The 23,289-nt window shown below is 47.5% G+C and overlaps 2 protein-coding genes across 5 annotated transcripts in view; one reads left to right on the top strand and one right to left on the bottom strand.

The window, feature by feature from the left end:
* POLQ (DNA polymerase theta) overlaps nucleotides 1-5,364 on the top strand; it is a 62,514-nt gene extending 57,150 nt beyond the window's left edge. For 2 of the 4 annotated variants that reach the window (XM_048504126.1, XM_048504124.1), the window contains 3 exons: nucleotides 1,690-1,843; nucleotides 3,539-3,654; nucleotides 4,384-5,364. In XM_048504126.1, coding sequence (XP_048360083.1) covers nucleotides 1,690-1,843; nucleotides 3,539-3,654; nucleotides 4,384-4,497 — 384 coding nt within the window. In that variant the 3' untranslated portion in view covers nucleotides 4,498-5,364. Of the gene's footprint in view, nucleotides 1-1,673; nucleotides 1,844-3,538; nucleotides 3,655-4,383 lie in introns of those variants that run through there. The other 2 variants (XR_007245118.1, XM_048504127.1) reach the window with 2 other exon arrangements.
* Nucleotides 5,365-13,197: 7,833 nt separating this feature from the next.
* Nucleotides 13,198-23,289, bottom strand: part of STXBP5L (syntaxin binding protein 5L) — a 92,035-nt gene continuing 81,943 nt past the window's right edge. Inside the window, exons 20-24 of the mRNA XM_048503574.1 lie at nucleotides 22,106-22,469; nucleotides 19,987-20,152; nucleotides 18,284-18,395; nucleotides 16,097-16,317; nucleotides 13,198-13,920 (exon numbers count right to left, since the gene is read on the bottom strand). Of these exons, the coding sequence (XP_048359531.1) occupies nucleotides 13,879-13,920; nucleotides 16,097-16,317; nucleotides 18,284-18,395; nucleotides 19,987-20,152; nucleotides 22,106-22,469 (905 nt within the window). The 3' untranslated portion in view covers nucleotides 13,198-13,878. The remainder of the gene's footprint in view (nucleotides 13,921-16,096; nucleotides 16,318-18,283; nucleotides 18,396-19,986; nucleotides 20,153-22,105; nucleotides 22,470-23,289) is intronic.

Genomic DNA, 23,289 nt, shown 5'->3' with positions numbered 1-23,289 from the left:
TTGTGGAAGCCTTCTGTTCCTCTGCACTTTCCATCCGCAGGTTGTCTTTTACAAGCACTTTTCATATGGGTCCCTTTCATATATTGTTGAACATACTGTCTTAAATGTATTAATTTATTGTAAGGGTATATTGACTTTCTATATATTGATTTTTCACATGCTAATATATTGCCATTGTGATTGTATTATTGTTTATATATTGGTTTATCAATGTATTGCTGTGATAGGGATTCTATATTGATGTACTGTTCTAGTGCTGCTGTTGCTGCTGTTAAGTCACCATCTCAGTATTTTGATTCTTAATTCTAGTTCTTAATGTATTTATTATTGCTATTATTGTTCATTCTATTATAATGTTTATTGTTTTATTATGTTGTTCATCGCTCTGAGCCCTTCAGGGATAGGGCGGGATATAAATTCAAATTTTAAATGAAATTAAATGTATAGCTTCTAAAAAAACGATTATTTTGCTGTTCTGATCAGCTTGATTTCAGGACAAGGGCCTTGATGTGATATTTTCTAATTACCGGAACCAGAAAGACAGATATACTTAAGCAGCTGACGATACTGTCTTGTTGGCATCAGTGGAAGTAGGGGTGGGTACCCTGGAAGTAGGGGTGGGTAGTGTGGTGGCCAAGTTTGCAGATGATACCAAATTATGTAGAGTGGTGAGAACCACAAAGGATTGCGAAGAGCTCCAAGCAGACCTTGATAAATTAGGTGAGTGGGCCCAGAAATGGCAAATGCAGTTCAATGTAGCAAAATGTAAAGTGGTGCACATAGGGGCAAAAAATCCAAACTTCACATACACGCTACAGGAGTCAGTGCTATCAGTCACAGACCAGGAAAGGGATTTGGGCGTCTTAGTTGATAGTTCCATGGGAATGTCAACTCAATGCATGGCAGCTGTGAAAAAGGCAAACTCTATGCTGGGGATCATTAGGAAAGGAGTTGATAATAAAACTGCAAGGATTGTCATGCCCTTATATAAAGCCGTGATGCGACCGCACTTGGAGTACTGTGTTAAGTTCTGGTCACCACATCTCAAAAAGGATATCGAAGAGATAGAAAAGGTGCAGAGAAGGGCAACAAGGATGATTGAAGGATTGGAGCACCTTCCTTATGAGGAGAGGCTGCAGCGTTTGGGACTCTTTAGTTTGGAGAGGAGACGTCTGAGGGGGGATATGATTGAAGTCTATAAAATTATGCATGGAGTAGAAAATGTTGACAGAGAGAAATGTTTCTCTCTTTCTCACAATACTAGAACCAGGGGGCATTCATTGAAAATGCTGGGGGGAAGAATTAGGACTAATAAAAGGAAACACTTCTTCACACAACGTGTGATTGGTGTTTGGAATATGCTGCCACAGGAGGTGGTGATGGCCACTAACCTGGATGGCTTTAAAAAGGGCTTGGACAGATTTATGGAGGAGAAGTCAATCTATGGCTACCAATCTTGATCCGCCTTGATCTCAGATTGCAAATGCCTTAGCAGACCAGGTGCTCAGGAGCAGCAGCAGCAGAAGGCCATTGCTTTCACCTCCTGCACGTGAGCTCCCAAAGGCACCTGGTGGGCCACTGTGAGTAGCAGAGTGCTGGATTAGATGGACTCTGGTCTGATCCAGCAGGCTAGTTCTTATGTTCTTAGTGTTCCCCCTGTTTCTCTGATGCAGTTTCTTTGATTCCCAGGCAGAGAGGCAGGCTGTGAACACAGCTGTCCAGGGCTCTGCAGCTGATATCGTCAAAAGAGCTACGGTCAATATTCAGGGCCAGCTGGAAGCTTTACCTTCAGCTGTGAAATCATACGGACATCTGGAAAGCTCCATCCAGAAAAAATGGAGAGGTATGTTTTTCCTGGGAGATTATAGAAGCCAGCTAGACACCTGCATGAAGGAGGGTGAGAGAGGCAGGCCCTTTGCTCTCTCCTCCATGCCTAAATTATGCACTAATGAATGGAAGGATCCTTTTGTCCAAGTCCATCATTCCTGCACAGTCGGCCAGCATGGTGTCATGGTTAACAGGGGTGGACTCTAATCTGGAGAACCGGGTTTGATTCCCCACTCCTTCACATGAGCAGTGGCTGCTAATCTGGGGAAGTGAGTTTGTTTCCTCACTGCCTGTGCTGAAAAGAGCTCGTTGGGGAATCACCGCAAAACCTTGGGGCTGCGCATGGAGCGTTTTTACCAGGGGGGCTATTTGGGCTCAGGAAAGGGGGGCCACTTGCACCGCTGTGCTAAACCAAGTGGGCCTTCTGCAGGCTTTAAAAACTCCATCCCCCAAAGCTGCTGTGTGACTGTGGGGAAAGCAAGTCAAGACGAGCAACCGGCTTTTTAAAAAAAATGTATTGTGCTGTTTGGGTCTCAGCGGTAGAGCAGCTTCTTGGCCTGCAGAGGATCATTGGTTCAATCCTTGCCAGTATCTTCAGTGAAAAGAACCAGGTAGTAAGTGGTTGGAGAACCTCCAACTGAGAGAGCAGCTGCCAGCATAGACAACCTGGACCTTGATTTAATTTAGCATAAGGAAGAAGAAGAAGAAGAGTTTGGATTTATATCCCCCCTTTCTCTCCTGTAAGGAGACTCAAAGGGGCTTACAATCTCCTTGCCCTTCCCCCCTCACAACAAACACCCTGTGAAGTAGGTGGCGCTGAGAGAGCTCCGAAAAGCTGTGACTAGCCCAAGGTCACCCAGCTGGCGTGTGTGGGAGTGCACAGGCTAAACTGAATTCCCAGATAAGCCTCCACAGCTCAAGCGGCAGAGCGGAGAATCAAACCGGGTTCTCCAGATTAGAATGCACCTGCTCTTAGCCACTATGCCACTGCTTCTCCTAAGGCAGCTTCATGTGTTCATGCAACATATTCAGGAAAATAAACATATGAAATCAGATTCCTTTCAGCATGCTGCATTAGTCATGGAACAAAAAAAAAGGGAAATAGTGTAGCGCAAGCAATATACAAAAAAGCCCAGCCAAGGCGGAAAGACGCTAACACAGAACGGCAAGGAACAAGGAATTCTATGCAAACAATTTTAAAGTTGCTCAAGTGCCACAGCAACATATAATCCTTACAATAAACATACACTGCAAACTACTAATGAGTGTTTCAACCCACGTGGGTAAGAGTTCAAAATAAGAGAAGTCATATAATGTCAATTTCTCAAAGGTCTTTCATCACACCCATACATGAAGCCTCAAATATTACGGGCAGATGTTTCCAATCAAGGTGTAGCAGTGCAAGGCGAAGAGAAGTACTCGCGCCAAAGGCAATGAAACAGTAAGCACGGAAGTTTCAACAAGAGAAATTGACATTATATGACTTCTCTTATTTTGAACTCTTACCCACGTGGGTTGAAATACTCCTTAGTAGTTTGCTGTGTATGTTTATTGTAAGGATTATATATTGCTGTGGCACTTGAGCAACTTTAAAATGTTAGTCATGGAACAACCACTGTCTGTTTACGTTCCTGTGTGTCCGTAGAGCTCTAGTGCAAGTATTCAAGTGGTTGGTTTTTAAGAACTGCTCTTTCAATTTTATCCTGTCCAGGAAAATCATGCCGGGCCGAAAAGAGGCAGATATCGTATCCCAGCTGTGGGGGGTTCTTCATCCTCCAGCTCCATGACGAGCTGCTGTATGAGGTTGCAGAAGACAGCATGATTCAGGCAAGGAAGTTCACTTCTGCTGAAAATGTGTGGCTGTGTGGCTATTGTGTTTGTGTCCAATTCTCAGCGACGCTGGTTGCAGTGACCGCTGCAGAACCATACCTGTCTGTGAGCATAGAAGGGCAAACTGATGGTCCATAACCCATAATGTCTCCTTGGGGAATGTACTGTGGCTAAGTGGTAGACTTTATGACAGAGCGCCACTAAATGACGGAGCGCCACGAAAGAGAAGATACCTTCACGGTAGGTTCCAGTCCGTCGTTTTAGCATAGGGGTTCCCAACCTCTTTGAGCCCATGAGCCCCTTTGGAATTCTGTCACAGCGTGGTGGGCACAGCTGCCGCAGAAGGTGAAGCCAGCCGCAAAAAGGCTGCCATGACTTATGTTCAGTCACGCAGTTGAGAGCCTTATGCTGTGGTGGTGGTTGTCAAAGCTACATTTTTTTAAAAAAATCTGCACAGCCTATCAAATCTCTGGTGATCAATCAGAACTTTGCTGAGCAGAAAAAGCTCCCTGGCTCCACCCACTTTCTAACACGTGGCAGTGGCCGTGGCACTTTCGGGCGCCATGTTGTGAATCTCTGTAATAGTTCAAGGGGAAGACAGGGGTTTTTTTAGCAAAGAATTGCCTCTGTGGCACCCAGAGAAAAGTATGGGCAGAGTAAAGGTCTACAATCCAACCTTAGGAGATGTTTCCTGACTCTGATTCTTCAAATGCTGTCGTTTTGTAGGTCGCACAGATCGTTAAACACGAAATGGAAAATGCTGTGAAACTCTTGGTGAAGCTGTCAGTGAAAATCAAAGTGGGACCCAGCTGGGGAGAGCTGCAAGAGCTTGAGTTATGAACACAAGCTGCATGTTGGACCCCGAATTTCTCTGGCAACAAACCTGCTAACTGATTTGATTCCCCACACAACTAGGTGCTCTTCTTTTTAATGGCAGCGATGAATTGGACTTGTCAGATGTATCTGGAACTCTAAATGAATTTATCCAGGGAAACTTTTACTAGGACATGTTTTTATTTCTAATTACAACAAGCCGCAAAAAGCTAAGCATTTAAATAAACCTTATTAAAATATTTTCAAGCTCAGGCATACACTATTTCTGAACAAAAAAAAAATCACTGTAATCGCTTTTTAAAAAATTGCCTCCTTTTAAAGATGCAACCAGACTTTGGTGTCTTCCTGTTTTGTCACGTAAAAAGCTGTTGTGTGAAAGTTCAGATGTTTGTCTTCCATAAATCCCTTCGCCAAGCTCACAATAGTGTGCGTGACATGAGATAGCTGTATGTATCGGGCTTCAAGATTCCAGATTTATCCATCCTTTTTTGTGGTGGAAAGTTTCCAGGAATAAGTTATATATTTGTACAACCCTATGCAAATCTTTTCCCCTGCGGGCAAGAGTTCTAGAAATGATTACATGAACTCCTACATTTTTATACAGAACTGACTCCCAGTTGGAGGGCCGTTGGTTAAAGATTAGAAGACATTCTTCTGGTAAGCAATCTATTTATTGCCTCGTCCTGCTTAAAGGCACTTTCCGTTATGAAGTAGCAAAGGAAATAAATGAATTTATTATTAAGGGAAATTCCTGTCTCCTTTTCCAGTTTGCTAAGGTTTCCGACGAGTTTTTTAAAACAATGGACTAAGTTATTTGCTTTGTAATGTAAGATGGATGAACACAGTATGGGTAATAAACTAATTTGTACATCACTCTCCACCTCTTGTGTTTTGTTTGAAAAATGTTGCCTGACAGAAGAGAATATAATATAAATACAAAATGTTACATTTATCCAAGTAGGATCTATTTTTTATCTACCCCAAAGCCACTTACGCAATTTTCAGGAATGTCCAACATACATTCAGTACATTCAGTGTTTTAGCTGCAGTGTTTTAGCCGCAAATGTTAGCATTTTGCCTGCCAAAAAAGCCCATGCGGTATTTCACTTCTGGGATTTTTCTCGAGTTTCTCTCAGCCAAATTGTCCTCCACTTATAGTCATCCAGTGTTTGCTGCTGATCCTCATCACAATGAAGAAGAAGAAGGAGGAGGAGGAGGAGGAGTAGTTTGGATTTATATCCTCCCTTTCTCTCCTGTAGGAGACTCAAAGGGGCTGACAATCTCCTTGCCCTTCCCCCCTCACAACAAACACCCTGTGAGGTAGGTGGGGCTGAGAGAGCTCCGAGAAGCTGTGACTAGCCCAAGGTCACTCAGCTGGCATGTGTGGGAGTGCACAGGCTAATCTGAATTCTCCAGATAAGCCTCCACAGCTCAGGCAGCAGAGCTGGGAATCAAACCCGGTTCCTCCAGATTAGATACACGTGCTCTTAACCTCCTACGCCACAATGAGTCTTCCCTCAAAGGCCAAAAGAGCCCTGGAATGGGCCCTGACCCCTTCTTCCCTGCCCCGAAAGAAACCAGGAGTTGAATCCTGTTGAAGCTGGCTGACAGCTTTGAGAACATCTGTTTCTTAAAACTAAAGAGGCTCTTTATTTTGAGGGGGTTAATCCCCCTTTTTAAAGATTTTTAAAAAATTTTCTTTGTAGAAAGATCCAGCTTCTCTGTCTGTGGCTCCAATCTGCAGATTTAAGTGTCCTCTAGTGTTGTCAGACCGAAACTAGTAACTGGCAACAGGTGTTGGGGGGGGGGGGAGACCCGGGGGGGAGGGTGGCGGGAGGATGTTTTCAGGAATAGAAGAACAAGCAGTGCACCTCAGTATAAGAGGGGAGATTTTTTTGTTTCATTCCCTCATGGTGCTATATAAGAATTATATGTGGAGGTATTTAAGCTTAGGAAAATGAGGACCTTACTGCAGACATTTTCCACCCCTAACTCTACTCCATTTCTGAGTCCTTTTGCTCAGTCTTCAGAGTGAGAGAGCTTGGTTAGAAACAGAGAATGTGCTCCCCCTGAGCCAGAGAGAGAAAAAGGGGTGGTATTGTAGCAAAATAATCGTTCACTAACAAAAATCACCTGGGGTGCTGTGTGGTTTCCGGGCTGTATGGCTGTGTTCTAGCGGCATTCTCTCCTGACGTTTCGCCTGCATCTGTGGCTGGCATCTTCAGAGGATCTGATAGTAAGAAAGCAAGTGGCGTATATGTACCTGTTGGAGTGTCCAGGGTGGAGGAACAGCCCGGAAACCACACAGCACTCCAATGATTCCAGCCGTGAAAGCCTTTGACAATACAAAAATCACCTGGCCCAAGAGCACCCAGGGAGTCCATGGTAGAGTCAGGATTTAAACTGGGACTCCCAACGTCTCCTTTGCCGCTACGGCATAGTGGTCAAGAGTGTCAGACTAGTATGCTGAAGCTGTGGGATCGAATCCCCATTTGTGCTATGGAAGCTTGTTGGGTGACCTTGGGCCAGTCACACTTGGCCGAGCCTACCTCACAGAGTTGTTGTGAGGATAAAATGGAGGAGAGGAGAATGATGTGAGTCATCTTGGGTCCCCTCTGGGGAGGACGACAGGTTACAGATGAAGTAAATAACTGAAATCGTGTTGATGTGGAATTCATGTAAAATGCTTCTTCAGTACAGAACTTTGGGTGGGGGGGGGAACTCATGGTTTAGATTAGGGGTGTCCAACGGTGGCCCTCCAGATGTTCATGGACTACAATTCCCAACAGCCCCTGCTAGCAGAATTTTACCTGGTGTTTTCTTCCACCTTTGAAGAAATACAGATGCGTAAATGCCACAAACCCTGAATTCTTTTTAATGAGGTTTGCAGTGCCTAAAAGGAAGTGAAGTTGGCCCTGAGACGCCTGAAATGAAACACAATAGGCTGCAGTAGAGAATGGTGAACTCCGTACGAGCACACAGTTTCCCATTTACTACACTTCTATCGGATTGTTTCTAGGAGCGGAGGCAGGTTGATAAACCTGTGCGTTTGCAGGCACTGTTGGAATCCTGACACGGTGGTAATGGAGAAGGCAAAACCCACAGAACAGGTACTGCAGGAGGCAGGGACACATAAACATAGAGAGGAAGGCCAACTGCAAGAGAAAGGGAGTACATTAATTTAAAAATACATTGGAAAAAAGGAGAGAGAATTAAACTCACACTGCAAGGGCAGCTGCCACTGAAACAATGCTATTTTAATGTGCTCAACTGCTCACAAGTCCAGAGGTCCATCAGAAACTGTGTTGGGCAGGTGCCCAATCTTGCCACACCCATTTTTTTTCAAAAAGTGCCCCCGCAAAGTGCTCTGAGCAGGGCAGCTCAACCACTGAGAAAGTGGTACAGCCATCTACGCTGTACCCCCACCACTGAGAAAGTGGTACAGCCATCTATGTTTTACCCCCACCACTGGGAAAGTGGTACAGCCATCTACGCTGTACTCCCACCAAGCTGGGTACTCCTTTGACCAACGTTGGAAGGATGGACGGTTGAGTCAGCCTTGAACCAGCTCCTTGAGACCAACTTCTGCCAGAATCTAACCCAGGTCACGAGCAGAGCTTTGCGGGACTTCTGCTTGCCACTCTTCACCTTGAAGCTCGGACTACTTGGGTTTCCACAGTATAAAAGCAAAGTTTTCCTGGCTTCTAACCAGCAGTTTAATTCAGGTATCAAAGACCTAATCATTCTGATGAATATTATGAGCTACAGATTCACAGGAATGGCTTCCCCTCTTTGAAGAGTCTCAGGTCTACAACTGAAGAAGCGGCAAAGAGCAGAAGAACTTACCACGTTGGGTGTGCAGATCATTTTCCAGGACAGAACTCTTCATTACTCTGGAGATCAGCAAAAATTTCCAAGGCTGTGATTGGGGGAAAGGGGGGGGGACCAGTGGCAAAGCCAAAATGTGTTGGTCAATACATTTCTGTTGGGAAAGAGAGAGTCTTTTCCAGCCTTGGAACGATGGAAGGCTGAGTCAACCTTGACCCGGCTTTCTGAAACAGACTTCCTTTGGGATCGAACTGCGGTCACGAGCCAGAGCTCGGATTGCAGTACTGCAGTTTACCACGCTGTGCCGTGCGGCTCCTCCAGCGCTATGAGAATTTCAGATTACTCCTTGAGTTGGTGACTCGTTCCATTTTCCAGTAGCGACATTGACCACAGTCTGTCCTTCGGAACCCTCGGGGTCAATTTGCACAGTCTCTTCTTCTTAAAACCAAAGCAAGGATATCACGCTTATTTGTCATGAGTACCAGATTTGACTTGTCGGGCGGCATGTCCCATAAATAGTATAATAATTTATTAGTACCAATTCACTGGATTAGTGCTAGTAGTTATTAGAATGTGAAGACACTAATATAAAATATCAATCCTAATTTAACTAATAAGGGTGCATTTAACAGGAGATTATAATTAATGGAATCACCTGCCTAATTAGATGTGTTCTTCCGTCTTTCCAAATCCAGGGTGTTTGGGGCTTCCTCGGCCCATTAGGCATGAAACGCTCTGTTTGTACGTGAGGAGGCTTTCACCGTCTACTCTGCCGCACGCTTGGTGAAGTCTCAACGGGCCTCTGCTTTTCCTGGTTCTTAAACTCCACCCATCAAGTCCCTCTTACAGGCACACAGTCTCAAGATTGATGGCTTTGGGAAAGCCTTTTCATTACTGTTATATTGATATTTTAGCTCTTTCCAAAAATACCTTCCCCCCACCCACCCAAAAAAAGAAACAGGCAAAACAATTCCCTGGACCTCACCCTGCTGAAGAAGAAGAGTTTGGATTTATATCCCCCTTTCTCTCCTGCAGGAGACTCAAAGGGGCTTACAATCTCCTTGCCCTTCCCCCCCCCCCACAACAAACACCCTGTGAGGTAGGTGGGACTGAGAGAGCTCCAAGAAGCTGTGACTAGCCCAAGGTCACCCAGCTGGCATGTGTGGGAGTGCACAGGCTAATCTGAATTCCCCAGCTAAGCCTCCACAGCTCAGGCGGCAGAGCGGGGAATCAAACCCGGTTCCCCAGATTAGATACATGAGCTCTTAACCTCCTATGCCACTGCTGCTCCAGAAGGGGATCATGTCCTAGAACTGATATTCTCAACCCTCCACCACTCCACACACACACACACACACACACACACACACACACACACACACACACACACACACACACACACACACACACATTTCATGCTGCTAGCACTGCTGCCATGGGAGGGGAAAAAAGGCTTGCTATTTAATGGTTAGCCCATCATTTGTAATTCACCTGATAGACATCCCCCTAGCTTATTGTTGGCTGCAACAGTTCTGAAAGTGAGAGCGCAAGGGAAATCACTGATCCGCCATGTATAGGTTTTCAAATGCAATAAAAGACAGTGATTTTGCAGTGACTCTCTGTTTATGTTGATATATTGATTTGTCAATAGCAATATAACAGATAACAAAAATGGAAGTAATAACAAATCTGAAAAGGGGGAAGGGGAGAGGAGTGGGTGGGAGTGGGAGTCTGGTAGTGGACAGAGGGAAGCTATCGGGGGCAAAGCTGTGCTCACTGGCAAATCTCCCCTGCTATGGTGGAAAAGCAAGTTAAAAGTTGTGCTAGAAGTGGTCTTACCAAAGAGAGAATGGAAAGTGAACGCGGGACTCAAGGAAATCGGTCTGTACAAGAAATCTTGCTGCAGCAGACATTCTCCCCTGCCACACAGCAGACACCTTGTGCATAATGGACCCTTGTGTCTGGAGGCACTCTGACCATTCTTAATTGTGCACCAAAACTGGGGGAGAATTCCAAGAATGAACTGGTAGGCTAACTTTTCCTTCACCTGCTAGCACAAACTAATGCAACTCCTGTAGAGTGGCCAGTCTCCGGCTAGGACATGGAAACCTCCAGAAACAGTCTCCACACCACAGACATCAGTTCCCAGGAAAAATATGGTTGCTTTTGGAGGGTGGGCTCCGTGGCATGACACCCTGCTGAGCGCCCTCCTCCCCGCAAACCCCACCCTCTGCAGGTTCCACCCCAAATCTGCAGAAACTGCCCAACCTCAAGCTGGCAACCTGAATTTTCTGTGGAGCAGCCGACTTCACAGCTCCTTCCCCTTGCCCCTTTGGAGTGCTACCATTTCCCAAATCCCAACCACGGATTCATAATGCAGGCTGCTGGAAATGGGCCACATGCGGGCCCAGAGGTGTCGGGGGGGAATGGTGCCCGGGGCAACACCTGCACTGGGCACCCCCTACTCCCCCCGCACCCCACTTATTTGGCTGGGCTGCTGCCAGGTGCCCCTCAGCCCCACCCTGCCAGGCTGCTCCTTCAGCCAGCAGAGCCTCTGCCACGCAAAGGAGCAGAATGGCTGGACTGCCGCTGGGCGCTCCTTCACCCTGCCCTGCTAGGCTGCCCAGCCAACAGAGCCTCCATCGGCCAAAGGAGCAACTTGGGGGAGCGGGGCTGAGGGGAGAGGTGTGGGGGCAATTCTCCGCCTCCGATGTGACCAGTTGGTGTACGCCCAGGGACATGTTGACCCCACATGTCCCCGTGAGTGCTCCGCCTCTGCCCTTGGAGAGTGCTCCGCCTCTGCCCAACACTCCGTGGGTGCCCTTGGAGTGGGCCTTCTCCTTGGCCGGTTATCTACTGCTGCTCTGCCCTGCAGCAGGGGCATGTTTCTTTAGGGAAGAGAGTTCGGTACTGATGCGCTCTGTGTTACACCATCACAGATCCCGAAAGCACGTGGTTAGCGAAAGCGAGGAAGCCCCAATGCGTTCCCTTGCTTCTGAGTTTCTGCTCCTTCTGACACACACACACACACACACACTCCTCACTGGTGTTTCCTGGGAATCTATGGCTGGCTTTTGCAAAAAGCACAAAAATATCAAAATAACATAGAAATATCAATATAAAAATGTAAACAAAGCCAGTAGACTTATGACAACTGGGAGCTGATTGGAAGTAGTGTGCCTCCTGGTGTGTAAACAGAAATAGGAGAAGACCCCACTGCAGAGCAAAGGGCCCCGAGAAAAACACTCTGTGCATAATGAGCTTTTGACACCCTTGAGCTACACGGTGTCGCTGCCTTGGTCTTTGAACTCTTGGTTACATACATTTTGAGAAGGAGGAGGAGGAGGAGAAGGAGAAGAAGAGGAGGAGAAGAAGAAGAGGAGGAGGAGGAGGAGGAGAAGAGGAGGAGGAGGAGGAGAAGAAGAGGAGGAGGAGGAGGAGAAGAAGAAGAGGAGGAGGAGGAGGAGGAGGAGAAGAGGAGGAGAAGAAGAAGAAGAGGAGGAGGAGAAGGAGAAGAAGAAAAAGAAGAGGAGGAGGAGGAGAAGAAGGAGAAGGAGAAGGAGAAGAAGAAGAGAAGGAGAAGGAGAAGAGGAGGAGGAGAAGGAGAAGGAGAAGGAGAAGGAGAAGGAGAAGGAGAAGAAGAAGAGGAGGAGGAGAAGGAGAAGGAGAAGAGGAGGAGAAGGAGGAGAAGAAGAGGAGGAGGAGAAGAAAAAGAAGAGGAGGAGGAGGAGGAGAAGGAGAAGGAGAAGGAGAAGAGAAGGAGAAGAGGAGAAGGAGAAGGAGAAGGAGAAGGAGAAGGAGAAGAAGAAGAGAAGGAGAAGAAGAAGAGAAGGAGAAGGAGAAGAGGAGGAGGAGAAGGAGAAGGAGAAGAGGAGGAGGAGAAGGAGAAGGAGAAGAAGAAGAGAAGGAGAAGGAGAAGAGGAGGAGGAGAAGAAGAAGGAGAAGAAGAGGAGGAGGAGGAGAAGAGGAGGAGGAGGAGGAGAAGAGGAGGAGGAGGAGGAGGAGAAGAGGAGGAGGAGAAGGAGAAGAAGAAAAAGAAGAGGAGGAGGAGAAGAAGGAGGAGGAGAAGAAGAAGAGAAGGAGAAGGAGAAGAGGAGGAGGAGAAGGAGAAGAAGAAGGAGAAGAAGAGGAGGAGGAGGAGGAGGAGGAGAAGAAGAGGAGGAGGAGGAGAAGGAGAAGAGGAGGAGGAGAAGGAGAAGAAGAAGAGGAGGAGAAGGAGAAGGAGAAGAAGAAGAGGAGGAGGAGAAGGAGAAAAAGAAAAAGAAGAGGAGGAGGAGAAGAAGGAGAAGGAGAAGAAGAAGAGAAGGAGAAGGAGAAGAGGAGGAGGAGGAGAAGAAGAAGAAGAGGAGAAGGAGAAGGAGAGGAGGAGTTTGGATTTATACCCCCATTTTCCTAGTCATAAGGAGTCTCAAAGTGGCTTACACAATCCTTCCCTTCCCACAACAGACACCTTGTGAGGTAGGTGGGGCTGACAGAGTTCTGAGAAAACTCTGACTAGCCCAAGGTCACCCAGCAGTCTTCTTCTGGTTCATCAGATAAGAGCCCATCGCTTATGTGGAAGAGCGAGGAGTCAAACCTGGTTCTCCAGACTTGGTTCACGGCTCTGAACCACCACACCACGCTGGCTCAGCCGTGAAGCCACTGTTGGGCACGCAAGAGGTTTCGGGCTCAATCCCAGCATCATCAGTCGAAAGGATTAGACTGAAGGGGATGTAAAAGACGTCTGTCTGAGACCTGGGCAGCCGCTGCTGGTTTGAGCAGAAAATCCCGACCCTGTTGAATGAATAGCCTGATCCAGCATAAGGCGACTTTTTACGCTGCCGAGCTACTCCATCGCGGTAGACGTTGCACAAAGAAAGCACCATACATTGGCCAACAGAAGTTTCATGTCACTTTTATTCTTCTACTAATGAAATGCATGAGTGTTCTCAAACTAAGATTGTCCACAGAAAAAGAACGTCAAATATGAGAGAAACGCAGCCGGTCGTCTTCTGTCGAGAGCAACATGCTGGCAATGTACCCACCTGGTGTTTAGTTGCTTGAAAAACAGAAAAAGGCTCTGCTGTTTGAACTATTTATTTGTGGAACTGAGAAATGGATCCCTTTTTCTTCGATCACAACATGCTTTGCTTTTTTTTTTGGTTTGTGTGTTTTTTTGTTTTTGTTTTTTTGTCTCGTGTCGTATAAGAAGGTCAATTAGTCATGCAAAGTTTTATTCGGCTTAAACGCATTAACAATCTGGTTTGTACAGGGTATTTTTCAACCAGCCGCAGCCTTTCCCGCAGTCCGCAACCCAGAACCGCTGAAACGTTACCTGCTGGAAGGAGGGTTCGTTTGGGGAAAAGATTCCCTGGTTGTAGATCAGACTACAAAGACCCACGCGCAGCCAGGAACGCTGGAAACGTTTGCCTCCCTCGACGGTGCGGTGCAACGAAAGAGGAAATAGGTGCCGAGGAGGAAGAGCCGCTTCTGCTCAGCTGCCGAGCTTGGAGAATCAGGTCCATTCCTTTGACTCCTGTTCTTAGTGCACTAAAGAGCAGCTCTTTAGTAGGTAAAAATCTAAAACTGGTACCATTTCTTCTCCTTGTATTTCAGCATCACCTGTGCGTGGGGGGGGGGGGGAATAAAAAATAAAATCACTTTGAGGCACAGAACCGGGGTTGGATCCATTCTGCAAGAGGAGATGCTTTCGTCAAGAGGAAGCCTTGTCCCGATGTAATGCAGAGGCGTACTGGGGGGGAAATGGTGCCCAGAGACAACTTCTCCGGGCGCCTCCCCGTGCCCCCCCCATGCTCAGGGGCGGGGCTCTAGGGAGTGGCCCAAGTCCCGCCCCTGGCCTCCATGCAGGCCAGTTTTTGCCCAAAAGCTGGCCTGCACGGAGGCAGGGGGGTGGGCGGACCAGGTGGGCGCTGTGACCACCCGCTGTCGAGCACCGCCGCCCATCTTTCTGCAGGCTGGCTCCTGAGTGGACCTGCAGGAAGGCAGGGGGCGGGGCTTGGCGGCATGCGGCTGGGACGCATGCCCTTTGGTTGTGGGAGGCACCCGGCGCCCCCCACATGACCAAAAGGAGTGCGCCCGGGGACATGGGTGACTCCATGTCCCTATAGGCAGTACAACTCTGATGTAATGACAATAACAAGCGTGTAGCCTGGAGATAGGAAGAAAAGGGAAAGGGCATCTCTTTCAAGCTTAATAGGAGTAATAGAAAAGTCAAGCAGGCAGGAAGGCATTCTGGGAGCAAAATTGCAAGCATAAGAGAAATGAAATCTAATAAAAATGACCGTTGCAAGGACACTGGAAATATTGCTCCCTAATTTTTCTTGTATCCTTCATTACTACCTCTTAGCGGGGTGGATTCTACCCTGATCCTACTACACCGCTGAGCAACGTTTATTTCTTTCTTAAAACGTTTATACCCACTTTTCCTTTCGGGTCAAGGGTCAAGTCTGCCTCCAACTTAAGGAGGCTTCTTCCAAACAGAGTGTAGGAAGCATAGAGAATGAGAGTTTGGATCCACCCAAACGTATGAAAAACATCTCCAAAATTCAAGGCATTTATGAACCCGAAGCACATATCACTGGGGAAAGAAGATGGTTCACGAGCAGACTGAAAACAGATTCCCGGACCCAGTCAAACATGACCCTTCCCTGGTGATCTCTGGGCAGCCCTCATTTTTCAACCTCCCTGGTTACTCTGAGCATAAAATCGGGAATTTCTGTGTATGGCCCTTGAACTCCTTGGAAATAAGGATGGAATCACAACTTATTCCAACTTAGTTAAAATAACTCAGGAAGCCTTACAAAACGAATAAAAGAACAGCAACAAATAACTAAAAATAAATTAACAAATGAGGAAAGAATACAACTCCAAAATGAATAACACACACAACAATAAAATGGCAGCAATTCACGCCCTCCTCCTGCCCATCCAAACCCCTGAAACCCTTTTAAAAAGTCTATTAAAAATGGTAAAAATTATAAAAACATCAATCATTTTTTAAAAATCAGCTCAAAACTGTCTACTTTGGGGAGATGGTTCGTTCAGATGTAGCCCATTGGAAATGAATTTGTTGTCTCCAGAGATCATTGAAAGCGACCAGAAACGTGGAGGAGGGAGAAACAGTCCTGGAAAAGGGCCCTGCCCCCAGCCCTCCCTGGCCCCACCCACCCAAAGAAGGGAAGGAGGGGCAACCTTCCTGCCCCACCCACATCCAATGGCTCTGCCCACCCAAAGGACCATGGGAGATGCTGCCTGCCTCTTTAGAACATACAAACATAAGAACTAGCCTGCTGGATCAGACCAGAGTCCATCTAGTCCAGCACTCTGCTACTCGCAGTGGCCCACCAGGTGCCTTTGGGAGCTCACGTGCAGGAGGTGAAAGCAATGGCCTTCTGCCTTCTGCTGCTGCTGCTCCTGAGCATCTGGTCTGCTAAGGCATTTGCAACCTCAGATCAAGGAGGATCAGTGGGTAAGACTGGTCTTCTCATCATGTGAGGCTCAGATGGGCCGGGCGATGTCATTCTGCCAGTGGGGTGGCTCTGCCCTAGAGATTCTGGGTTCTGTGGGGGAGAGGCCGTCAGCCCTCTGAGGGACATTCATTAAGCCCCACCTCAGATTCTACTTCGATTCTTTTCAAATTCACATGTGCTGAAGGACCTCCTGAACCAGCCAAGTATACCCATAGAAGCCGGGGCAGGGCGGGGGGGAGATATATGGCCCTCTGAGCAAACCCCAGCCTTTGGAGCAGCCTCCTTTCCCACCCAGGACCGAAACCAACCTCATGTGCATGTTTGGACAAGGATTCTGCACTGGCCATCATCCTGGCTGTTTTCTCATCCAGTTCTCCCAGTTTCTGCCCCCTCTCGTCGAGGGCTATGCGCGCCCGAGCCAGCTCTCCAATGGCACTTCCCGCAGCCCCTTTCACGCCCTCCACTCCGCCGGACCCAGGGATGTGCTGAGCAAGACTCCGAGATGCTTTTCCCGCCGTGGCCTCGCCAACTGAAAACGAAGACCGACACGCAATGAGATCTTTTCCTCTGTCTTCCTCAAATCTTGCCAACGGTAAGCTCGCAACTCGGTGGCAGACACTGTTTTCTGGAGGAGTAGGGATATCTGTAGATGAATTTCCCATTTGGATATGTTTCCACTCAGCCAATAATGTTTGTATCCTCTCATCTTTTGCTCGCATCAGAAAGACAAAAATAACGAGTGCTGGGGAATTACACAATTTTAAGGGTGACAACAGAGGCGTAGCTGCAATGGGACATCTGGGGCATCTCGCCCCGGGCGCCGCCATTGCAGTCATGGATCAGGTCGGGGGCATGTTGGGGGTGGGGCATGTTGGGGGTGGGAGGGGCACGCAGGCAGACCATGCCCCAGGTGCAGTTCCCCTTCCCTTTGTCACTGGGTGACAATGAAGACGTTAAAATTGTGAAGACTGTCTATTCCTTGGCTCAAATTATCGACCGAAAGGAGACTGCAACCAAGAAACTCAAGATATTGTTTCAACAGGCTGTTGTGGGTTTTCTGAGTCGCATGGCTGCATCTGTGGCTGTCATCTACAGAGGCAGGATATGGTAAGATGTGGTTCTCTCTGTGGCACAGCATGGAAGGATCTATGTGGTGGTGGGGGTGATCTGTTTTGTCCTCTCCAGTTGATTCTGCCCATGAAAGCCTTTGACAAGGCACTGGATCATTTCAGTGATCTATCTGAATAAATCTTTTTGTTGCGTGCATTTAAAGAGAGACTTAATTAGCAGTGATACAAAAGCAGCATCCAATAGAAGAAGAGGAGCCTATTCGGCCCCTTCCGCACATGCAGAATAACGTGCATTCAATCCACTTTCGCAATTGTTTGAAAGTGGATTTTGCTATTCCGCACAGTAAAATCCAGCTTCAAAGTGTATTGAAAGTGCTTTATTCTGTATGTGCGGAAGGGGCCTTTGAGTTTGCTAACTGAAAGGGTAGGATTAACGTTGGCAAACGTAGGCAAACGTTGTGCTGCTGTTACATATTGACGATACTAGCTGTACACTTAAGACTACCTCTTGCTCTGCTCCCCGTCTCACGTGTTGTGTATTATTCTCTGCTAGAACAAAGAAACAAAGTTAACTTTATAACTTCTGATGTACGTGCTCACTAACATGGAAGCCATGGCTATCTGACTGACCAATAGCTAATTAATAGGGCAACTCATTACGACAGCATCTCAGCATCCTGTTTGCATAAAAGCAGATGTTAACCTTTTCATGCCTAGGTATGGCAGACACTTGTAAATACCAGCAATTTTCCCTTTTCTTGCTAGTTCCCAAGAGCACAATTTAGGGATAGAGCAGGGGTCTGCAACCTGTGGCTCTCCAGATGTTCATGGACTACAAATCCCACCAGCCCCTGCCAGCATGAACATCTGGAGAGCCACAGGTTGCAGACCCCTGGGATAGAGAAACGCAGGCAGATAGGTTTAATAACCTGAAAAAATCTAAAAGGTTGTGTAGCTGTAATTCTAAGGTAGTTGAAACATTGGCTCACCAGCTATTACACTGCACTAAATTTGCTAAAATTAGATCTAAATATGTCAATCTACACCCTCTCTTCCAATCTGAGTTCACAGATTTGATTAGATTATTTCTCTTGTTGAATAAATCTGATTCTGTTTTTTGTGAAGAGGTTGCAAGCTTTGTTATGGAAATAATCCAGAGCCAGTAATAATATGTATTTATCTGAGGTTATCCTTTTTGCCTTTTAAAATTTTTATGTTTGTTATGTTTTGTTGCTGTTGTTCTATGTATGCCAATAAAGGCTTTGCTTTGCTTTGCTTTGAAAAACAGGCAGAGCTTCAAAGAAAGATGGTCGCCTGCAACAGCGCTTTCCTTGTTTCCCATCAGGTCAGTGAATCTCTCCAGTCACACTAGTTTTCTTCCCCCTCCCTGTACAGAATTTGACGGGACTGCGAATCATCACTTACAGAGTTCTTCTCTGTCCAGCGTTCCTCCTGTTCCACCAAAGAGTCCCTTCAGAAAGCCTCTGTACTGAGCCTCAGGGGTTTCCACGGGGGTGAACAACACCCCGAGCATGTCCTAGCCAAAAAACAAAGCACAGGAAAAACGATTGTGTAAGGCAAGGTCAAACTTTAGAAAGACAAACTCCTCTGACTTGGAACAAAACAAGTTCAATTTGCATTCTGTCTTGGCTCCTCCCGTGAATTTCTTTCATAAGCTGACCCTCCGCGTCCACATGCACCACCTCCTCCTGACTGGTGCATAATTCTTCTGGACCGAGCTACAAGTGAAGGCCGGGGAAGGGGCACGGCACACAGATACATCCCAACCAAGTGCACAATGCAGCAGCCTCAGGAGTCCTTGTCCCCCATCCCATGCCTTTTCAAGCATAGAAACCACCATGGGGGGGAGGGGGCTGCTTCTATTTCTATTTATTTACACTTATTCCTTGCCCTTTACTGCGGCCTCAGAGTGGGCTACAATAAAACCCATACAGCAGCAAAATCACAATAAAATCTCCCGCATCCACCCATCCCACCCACAAAAAAGGGAGGGGTGTGCAGACATCTTGGGGGGAGGGGGTTTCCAGGTGAAAAGGACAGTCTGCCAGGCACTAGAACTCCCAAGAGATAGGCACCTGGCGAATCTCTGGAGGGAGGGCATTCCACGATGTGGGGGCCACTGCGGAGAAGGCCCTCCGGGCTGCCCACACCCCCTTACCTATGAAGGGGATGGGAAACCCAGGTGGGCCTCCCCCTCTGATCTCAGTGCCCAGGCAGAAATATGTGGGTTGGTGTACTCTCACAGGTATCCAGGGCCGAAGCTATATAGGGCTTTATAGGTTAGCACCAGCCCTTTGAATTGAGTCTGATAGCACATTGGAAGCCAGTGAAGACTCCTCAAGATAGGGGTGAGGTGATCCCGGCGCAGGGCCGCAGCGAAGAGGAACTGTGCCCGGGGTATGCGTGCGCCCTGCGCCCCGCCCCGCCACACCCCCACCCCACCCCTGAACGCCCCCACACCGGCACGTGCTCGGTGCGCCGTGCACCCCCCCCCCTTTGGCGCTACACCACTGTCCCAGTGCTCAGCAGGCATTCATTCAGTATCAGCATGACCTTCTTGACTGTCCTCCAAAGCAGCCCCACATATAACACATTACAATAATCCAATTATTTTTGAGACATATATTTATTCATAAGTTTCTGAAACATTATTGGTGTACTCAAACCCAAAGCTAAATTGGTGCAGAGGGGTGGTTTGCAACAGTTTACGGTGCAGCTGTCCCCAATATTTTAATCATCAATGCCTGTGCATGCAGCGCCCAGGTTGGATCATGACTATGGCACGTGCGTGGGGAAGATTCTTCAGCTACCATGCAGCATTTTGCTGACCTGCAGTCACCCCGGGGTGCCTTATGAGGCCCACTGGGTATAGAACCCCTCATGAACACTTGTGAATTCCTTCAACAGGCCAAATGACTTCCCTTAGACGTGTTCAAGGTCAGAAGATGGGAGGAGGTGAAACCCCCTTAGGCACAACACATAATTTAGGCCCCCCACAAACCAAAACCGAAGAGAACCTACAATTCAGGTGTAACTCTTCCACGGGGCACGGATGGGGACCCAGAACTTGATCTGTGTACTCTGTAATGGGTGAAGAGGTGACTCACCTGTAGATTGTCGCACATCTCTTGGCTGAAGGTCAGTCGCTGGACTTCCGTAGGAGAACCGAGATACAACGCTTGTCCCTCGTTGGTAAAACAAAAAGTCCGAGCGATCCTCGTGTCTGTTACAGGCAAATAATTAACATCTAGCAACGGGCGGAGACTGGGTAAACTGCAGGGAAACAGACATCTCGTTGTCAAGATTATTATTATTATTATTTTAAATGCATTGTATGCAGCTCACTTTGCCTGTCTTTTCCATAAGATTTCTTTCCTGTACATGTTTCTTTTTAGGACCAAGATTAATTTCCATAAATCAACTTTGTGCGGTGATGAACACTTTGAAGGGATCTCTTTCTTAGGACTAGGAAGAGGCTCAGGGAAGCCACAGCTTCACTGCCCTGGAGATATACAGCTCCGAGACTCTGCCTTCTTCTAGAGCAGTGGTCTCCAACCTATTTTTTCCACTCATGTACCCCCTGGCAGGGACCATGCCTTTACAATTGTGCCCCCCCCATTAGCAAACCCCTTATACTTTTTTTCACATCTCCCCAAATGCTCTGGTGTGTGCATCTGGGGGTACAGGTACCCCAAGGTAGGAACCACTGTTCTAGCGATTTAAAAGTCAGCCTCTGAGTTTCTGAACACATTCCTCTAGAATCCACCGCTTGGTTATAAATAGACCAATTTCAAAAGGAAACTGAGAAGCACATCAAAAAAAGAAGATGCTGTGTGACAACCAAGGAAGCGAGAATAGAATTTAAAAGGCGACTGGATTTTCACAACAATATTTCGTACGCTGCAGAGCTGAGCTTTTCTTTCTCTTTTATGATTTTTGTTATAAGCCTTGAGTTCTGAGATCAGTTGTACATATGAATGAATTACATTTTTTTAAATCTACCCATCTATATACATGGAGTTCAGGACAGCATATATAAGAACATAAGAAAGAGCCTGCTGGATCAGACCAGAGTCCATCTAGTCCAGCACCCTGCTACTAGAACCAGGGGGCATACATTGAAAATGCTGGGGGGAAGAATTAGAACTAATAAAAGGAAACACTTCTTCACGCAACGTGTGACTGGTGTTTGGAATATGCTGCCACAGGAGGTGGTGATGGCCACTAACCTGGATAGCTTTAAAAGGGGCTTGGGCAGATTTATGGAGGAGAAGTCGATTTTTGGCTAACAATCTTGATCCTCCTTGATCTGAGATTGCAAATGCCTTAACAGACCAGGTGATTGGAAGCAACAGCCGCAGAAGGCCATTGCGTTCACATCCTACATGTGAGCTCCCAAAGGCACCTGGTGGGCCACTGCGAGTAGCAGAGAGCGGGACTAGATGGACTTTGGTCTGATCCAGCTGGCTTGTTCTTATGTTCTTATGTTCTTATGCTACTCGCAGTGGCCCACCAGATACCTTTGGGAGCTCACATGCAGGATGTGAAACCAATGGCCTTCTGCTGCTGCTGCTCCCAAGCACCTGGTCTGCAAAGGCAATCTCAGATCAAGGAGGATCAAGATTGGCAGCCATAGATCGACTTCTCCATAAATCTGTCCAAGCCCCTTTTAAAGCTATCCAGGTTAGTGGTCATCACCACCTCCTGTGGCAGCATATTCCAAACACCAATCACGCGTTGCGTGAAGAAGTGTTTCCTTTTATTAGTCCTAATTCTTCTCCCCAGCATTTTCAATGGATGCCCCCTGGTTCTAGTACTGTGAGAAAGAGAGAGAAAATTCTCTATAATTTTCCCATTCCCCCCATTTTGACCCCACAACAACCTTTAGAGTAGGGGTGGCCAAGGCTCACAGAGAGTGACAGGTCCAACATTACTTGGTCAACTTTGTGGTTGAGTGGGAATTTGAGCCCAAGCTGCACCCCTGCAAATCTGAGACTTCAACCACTATGCCACACTGCCTGTCCAATATAGTCAATTCATACAAGATGAACAAGATCAGGAATGGGATTTTCCCTGGGAACCACATCCTCAGAAACTATCTGTCACCAATTCTAAGGCTTGGTTGACACGGTATTTCATTAAGACTGCCAACACTTCCCTTCCCACTAAGGATCCCATGATGCTTTATTCTGTTTTCAGCTCAGTTTCAAATGCCAACTGAGGTACCTCAGAATCATGATATGCCCATTGGCACAGAGGCACGCCAGGCAAACGCTGCTACAGAGGGCCACCACGTCCGCCGTCAATAGGAAGGAGGTGTCCGTGATGTTGTGGACGTAGAGGCACGCCTGGGAAGGCAGCGAGAACACTTTGGCCTGCTTCTCGGAGCAGACCACCACAAACTGGTGCTCTCCCATGTCCTGAGAGGAGGAGGGAGAATGCATGACCAGCTTCCTTTTCCGAGCTCGTTCACTGTCCTCCGTATTGTTTTTGGGGTCTCTCCAGGCCTCGTAAGGAGGGTGTATCAAAGTCCCCGTGCAATCCAAGCACCCGAAAGTTAAGACTGCTCCCTTCAGAGTCAGAAGCATGCCTATGAAACAAAATGCAGCACAGTTTACAAACTGCCCTGGACTAACTGGCCACGGCGAAGCATTTCTAAAATAATTTGCAGGGATTACATTTGTGCGAGTGGGTATCTCCCTCTTCTGCCACTTTAAGACCGGCTGATAAGACAGACGAACTGTTATGCAGTGTCAGCCCTGACATCCACAGCGGAGCAACTGGTTTCCTCTAGGGGCCAATGCGACTTCTCGTTGCATGGGGGCGGCAACAAAGTGAGATATGCCCCAGGAGAGTTTTGGAGCAGCAGTGGCATAGGAGGTTAAGAGGGGGGAAGGGCAAGGAGATTGTCAGCCCCTTTTGAGTCTCCTGCAGGAGAGAAAGGGGGGATATAAATCCAAACTCTTCTTCTTCTTCTTCTTCTTCTTAACAAAAAGAAGGAGGCAGGAGCCAGACAGAGCAGAAGCTGAGTATCCACATGACTGTGTAGTTTGCCCTACGTGGGCTGAGCTGTCAAAAATACACCCATGTGCTTATGCTGGTAAGTTCTGTTCTCTGCTCCAGGCCGGAGCGAGGGGGAACTGCGCCAGGGGCAAGGATGCACCCTGAGACCCTGCCATGCCCCTGCCCTGGAACACCCCTGCCACACCCCCACACCAGCGCGTGCCTGGTGCGTCGCGCACCCCTGTGCCCCCTTGGCACTACGCCATTGCTCTGCTCTCCTTTGGAATCCACCCCAAGGTAGCTCGTCTGGCAAAGATGTAATCCAACCGAAAGCGCCATATCAGTGCCAAGCCTTACATGTGTGAGATGTAATGCATCACCATCAGCTTTGAAAATCCCCCTCCCAT

The sequence above is a fragment of the Sphaerodactylus townsendi genome, linkage group LG07 (genome assembly GCF_021028975.2).
Source record: "Sphaerodactylus townsendi isolate TG3544 linkage group LG07, MPM_Stown_v2.3, whole genome shotgun sequence".
Lineage (NCBI taxonomy): Eukaryota > Metazoa > Chordata > Lepidosauria > Squamata > Sphaerodactylidae > Sphaerodactylus > Sphaerodactylus townsendi.
The sequence above is the reverse complement of the archived record's forward strand: the minus strand, read 5'-3'. Positions and strand labels throughout refer to the sequence as shown.